Below are 5,776 nucleotides of genomic sequence, written 5' to 3' on the forward strand. Positions count from 1 at the left end.
TCCATAACTTTGGGCTGCTGTTTTTGAGATTTGGGTTGCTTGACCTCCTCAGCATTGTTTCTTTCCTAGAGTGTTGGACAGGTCAGCTTGTTGTGTCCCGCAACCTGGTTGCACACACTACATTTCCTGTGTCCAAGTGGCACTCCGTTCTCATCGAGCACGACGACTCTTCCTGCAGGTGGTGCCTTTATTTGAGCTCTCTTGTCACTTTTCTTTGCTGTAGTAATTTTCTTCCTACCCTTTGTTTCAGAATACAGCGGCAGTTTCATCGTCTCTTGCTGTCGCTGCTCCATTGATTGGCCATCACCCTGCTTGCATTGGTTGGCTTCAGTGGCGGCATTGAGCATTTCAGCTGCATAATAATGAAGGTCATCTTCAATTTCAGCGTCCTCTTCAGCCATCCTTTCGTCAGCATCCGCTTGATTTGCTGAATGTATTGCATCAAGCTCTTCCACGAGCCTCTTGAGAACATAGTAGGCTCTGTCATATTGCTGGTCACATCTCATCGCTTTCTTGTTAACCATCAAATTCACCTGCAGCAAGATGTCTTGCTTCGATAGCCTTGAGCTGCCATCCGATGCGGTTGTGTTGTAGTCCCTTGTATCAAAGGTTGGTTGTGATTTTGCATTCTTTGTATCCTTGTATCAAAATTTGTCAGGCTTGAGGTAGTCCAGTATGTTCATGATGTGAAGGCAGAACAGGCCTGCATTTTGTGATGAATGCAGAATACATAGTTTGTGAGCCAGCAATGAGTTTCATAAATTTTGATATGATACTACTAGTCTAGCTATTTAATGAGTTTGTTTTTTCGCTCACCTGTGTGTGTCCAGAGCTTGCATTCACACTCGTATATTTCATTCTCTGGGTCATCTACAACCTGGAATTCATGCTTTGACTAGGAAAATCTTTCTTCATCATCATGGCCAGGCTTGTTGTGGTAGTACACAAGGTACTTAGTGGGCTCTGCTGTATGCTTTGCACGAAATAGCGTGGCCTTTCTCATCCTATTCCTCATCTCGGTGTACACGGCTCTCGTGTACTTGATAGACATGTCTTCCTCGTAGCCGTAAGTTGTTTTTGTCACAAGATTGGTCTGCACATGTCAAAAAGTGAGATATTAGTCGAAGCAGAGTCATGGGTTTCATTTTTTTAAATTCAAAGTGCACATGTTGAAGGTAAACAGAACATGATGGGGGTGTTTTGTACTTGTCATCATACCATGCTGGTCATTGTTTGCTCGTTCTCCTTCTGCATCCGAGTTTGTATGCAAGCATTGACCCGCCTAGCAAACTTGTGTAGGTTCTGGGTCCCCTTGACAAACCCTTTCTTTAGCACGTGGTTCATGCTGTCGCTTCGTTGTGTGGAAGTCATTCTAGCACAGAAAATATTCTTGTAATATGCTGAAATCCACATCTTCCTATCACTCCAGAGCTGCATCATCATCTGGTCATTCTCTAGGTTGTAGTTGTGCATGAGTTGAGTCCAGGCATCTTCAAACTCCGTTGGCATCAGCGGCCAGTTTAATATAGCTGTGAACTCCTCTTTGAATGTTTTATACTTTTTGTACAGCAACGCGAGGTATTCCATGTACTTCTTCATGATGTGCCAACGACATAGCTTGTGGACGGTGTTTGGAAATGATTGTGGTATAGCTTTCGCCATCGATGGGCATTGATCTGCATGAATTAAAAAAATTAAACTTGATTCTTTTTTGTACTGATGGTGAACTTATGTTGTACAAGTACTTGAACTTCACATCTAGCAGTATGGTATCTAAGAATGTCACATGTATTTTTTCTTTACAGCAGTGTTGCTGAACTTCTGTGGTACCAGTGCTTGAATTTCATAGTTAGTAGTAGGACAAACTAGTAGTGTCACACTCAAAAATTTTCTTAAAGCATTGTTGTTGAACTTCTGTGGTAGCAGTGCTTGAACTTCACATAAATAACTATATTTTTCTGAACATGCTACATATATTTATCTTACAGCTTTGTCCTTGAACTTCTATGATTCATGTATTTGAACTTCACATTCATAACTAATTTTTTTCTAAACATGTGACCGATAATTTTGCTTTCTTGTACTGCTAGTTGGACTTCTGTGCTAACAGTGGTTGAACTGCATTCTTTACATTATTTTCAGACAAAACCAATGTACCCAACCAACACAGACTGAAAAGATGATGAAACTTGAAGAGGGTTTTTTTGAACTCACCTCTTAGAATGCAAGTTGGGTGCTTGTTGTTCATGCACCGTACAAATGTATCGAACAGCCACTTGAATGACTTTGCATCTTCGTCTCTTATCAGGGCAACAACAAATGTCGTTGACTGCAAGTGATGGTTTGTTCCAACAAACACTCCCAGAGGCATATGAAATCTGTTGGTCTTGTAAGTTGTGTCGAATGTTATGCAATCGCCAAAGTCTTGATAGGGTCCTCGGCAGCTTGCATTGGACCAGAAAATATTTTGAATTGATTTGTCCTTGTCCACTTGGATGTCATAGAAAAACTCATCATTTATTGCCTTCATGTCTTTGAAGAATGAAACAAGTTTCAATACATCATCCAAATCATCTTTCCTTGCATTCATGGCTTTCCTGCAAATCACATGCAAACATGCATTTGTTTATTTTTTGCTAGCAAAGGGTTGTGAGCTAGGATGCTATTTTACATTGCAGTATGTGGGTGTTTGAATACTTACTGGTTTAGTAGGCCTCGTCCAGTCATGCTTAGGAAGTAGCTTCCATCTTCATTTTCAGATAGCATGGACATGATTGTTGTGTGCTTGACATCATGGTGCTGCAGGAGCTTTACGTACTCCAAAATAGTGGGGTCATAATTCTTGTGTGAGTGCAAAAATACCAGCATGTCATCAGTTTGCATGAGCTGGTGATTATGATTGTACTCAATGTCCACTGCCACGCATGTGTCATCCTCCTGCACCTTCACCCTCATTCTTGCATTGCAGCCCGTCCTCTGCGATGTTTTGTTTCGCTTCCTGTTGGCCTCTGAAACAGAAGATGTGTGTATCCCTTGGAAGGCGCAAACAAAATACTTGTGGTTGTCATTTCCCCCTGTCTTCCTGATTCCAAAACCAGCGTGTCTGGCGTATCTGTTATAAAATTCCCTTGCTTTCTCTACATCTTTGAATCGCATCTTTAGTCTTGGTATTAGGTAATCCGGTAGATCCGGCATCTGCAGAAAAAGAAAAAAAAATCCAAACAGCACGTTAAAATGCAGTTTATGAACTTGTTATCCTGGAGGGAGCACAAAATTTGCCGATAATACAAGATGCGTATATAAATATATATTTTTTCACTTACGTGCGTGTATGATCGCAACTCCGCTGGTGTCGGCTACTATCCCTCTGGGATGGGGCATGGCGGAGTAATCATAGCAGGATGCAGCAGTGGATCACGAGGAGGAAAGAGGGCTGAAGATGGCCTCTATCTTGTTTGCGTCCTTTTTGGTTGAGGTGGTTGTGGAGGTATTGCGATCCTGGTCTTGGTTTGCTCTTTTGTTTTGTGAAGCAATCCATCTACCTTATGCCCCGTACAATTCTGACTTGTAGCAGCAGCAGCAGGATCCAACGGTGGTAGTGTGCAGAGCACTCTCCTCCGTGTGTGTGTTGCTTTGGATTTGTCCTGGAATCCGGTTTAGTTGCTTCGCTTTGGCATTGATGAGGCACACCAGGATAACCTCCAGAGTTACACGCAGGACTTGAGCTAACCCCCTCCTCCATCGGCGTGCTTGGGAGTCTGCTGGTGGATACAAAGAATCCGCGGGGGATTTCCGGTGTCACCCAATTAGGTGGAGGCGCAAACTTGTGCGGATAGGGCTGTGACCCAGCATCTTGGAAGTATCTGTGTGTTTCGGGTGTCATCCATTTTTGGTCTGGAGCAGGTTGGTAATGATGTTGGTGCGTTTGAGGTGTGACCCATTGAGGGGGTGGTGCAACGCGTACAGGCTTTGGATTGTGTACTTGCTGCTGGGAACTTCTAAGCTTCTTCATGCGTCTCTCGTCTTGCTGACATAAAAGAAAAAATGTCTATTTGCACACAAGTTATATCTGCCTATACCTTTGTAACTGAACTTAGCATTATTCACAGCCTGAACTTCTCATATAAAAGTGGTGAGAGCCATCACACTATGCACTGAGCTGAGCATCTGCCAATACTTTTGTACCTGAACTGAGCACCCTTCATAGAATGAATTTCACATCCTGTTTAATTCTACAATATTTGATTACTTATATGTACCTAAACTGAGCACTCTCCACATCCTGAACTTCTTGTTTTGCAAAGGGGAAATACTGTCTACAGTTAAAAAACCTGAGCCTTCATGAGTTTGAATGGTTGGACTGCTAGTGCATACTAACCTGACCTTCTTGTCATATCACATGCATGTTTTATTTTCCTTTTATTTTTTTGCACAGAACCAGATACATACCAACCTGAACTCTAGCACACTTACTAGTTGAACTTCACATGGCTTTTCCACATGTGAATGTGAATGCAGGCAGATTTTATAGTGTTTGTAGCCTGGACTGAGGCTCACACACCACCTGAACTTCACATGGCTGTAAGCAGGCAGATTTAAAAAAGCTTTTGTAGCCTGGACTGATGCTCACACACCACCTGAACTTCACATAGCTATAAGCAAATAACAAACCAAAGGAAGGAAGAAGTTCAACCATATCCTGGCTAGAAGTTTGGCCAACTTTTTCCAGCAGCTGATAGGCCACCTTCAGAACAATTCGTCGTGGAGGTAGGAGAGGAATTCCATGGCAATCCATGTCTTGCAGGGGGCGCGAAGTTCATCTGCACGAAGCAAGAAGGTCAGAGAAGGCAAGATTGAAGAAGAAGGCAAAATTGGGAGGAAGTTCATGTACTTTTGCCGCTGAATTTGAGGGCGCAGCCGATGCCGCCTCCGCGGAGGAGTTGCTCCATTCGTCGCGCCGCTCGCCATAGCTTGCGTCGGGGCCGTCATCTGGTCGGCCATGGCTTCGGGCAGTGACGATGGGACGAGGATGCGGCTTCCTGAAGGCCATGGCGGCATCGCCGCGTCCAGGCGACGCGCGCTCCCTCGCGCCGGTGTCCGCCGTCGCTCGCTCGCCCGCGCCGGTGGTCGGCCAGGAGCTAGAGACGGAGGGGAGGCGGCGGATCCGGCCGGCCAGGACCTGGGGAAGGAGGGGAGGCGGCGGATCCGGCCGGCCAGGAGCTGGGGAAGGATGGGAGGCGGCGGATCCAGCGAAGATCGGCGGCGAGGAGGTGGGAGGTCGGGGGATCGAGGGGAGGAGGGGGGCTGGGGCGGCTCGGGATCGGGATCAGGTGGATCCTGTCGGGGGGGGGGGGGGCTCGGGATCTAGTGGATCCTGTTGGGCCGGCGGCAGTTCGGAAGTTCGGGAGGGCCCTGTCAGGCCCTATATAGGGGCTGCTGTGATCCAAATAACTATTCTAATCCTGGGATTAGAATAGTGTTGTCCTATATATATATATATATATGTATGTATATATATATATGAGTTTATGTCCTCTACAACATTCATTTATTGCTATTTCTTCAAGTTGCCTTTTCTGCTAAGCGAATGTGATCGGACCCTTCCCCCTCTATGCTAAACTCAACCCAATCTATTCACAAATTCTTCATGTGCATTCTATTTGAAACTCGTTCAAAGTCTTCACTGTGTCCTTGTCAGCTGAAGAAATTGCGAACGAAACTTTAAAACTTATCTTATCTAAATTTTCGGACTTTGCCGCTCAAACCATTCCACATT

The 5,776-nt window shown here is 44.9% G+C and overlaps 1 protein-coding gene across 1 annotated transcript; it reads right to left on the minus strand.

Annotated features, from left to right (window-relative positions):
• Positions 1–895: 895 nt before the first annotated feature.
• Positions 896–5,050, minus strand: LOC109743408 (protein FAR1-RELATED SEQUENCE 5-like). Its single transcript, XM_020302497.1, has 6 exons — positions 4,892–5,050; positions 2,702–3,195; positions 2,525–2,597; positions 2,215–2,329; positions 1,219–1,676; positions 896–1,093 (listed from the first exon to the last, which is right to left on the minus strand). Exons 1-6 carry the CDS (start codon positions 5,048–5,050, stop codon positions 896–898), a joined length of 1,497 nt encoding a protein of 498 aa, XP_020158086.1.
• Positions 5,051–5,776: the final 726 nt, after the last annotated feature.

The sequence above is a fragment of the Aegilops tauschii genome, chromosome 6, assembly GCF_002575655.3.
Source record: "Aegilops tauschii subsp. strangulata cultivar AL8/78 chromosome 6, Aet v6.0, whole genome shotgun sequence".
Taxonomy (NCBI): Eukaryota; Viridiplantae; Streptophyta; class Magnoliopsida; order Poales; family Poaceae; genus Aegilops; species Aegilops tauschii.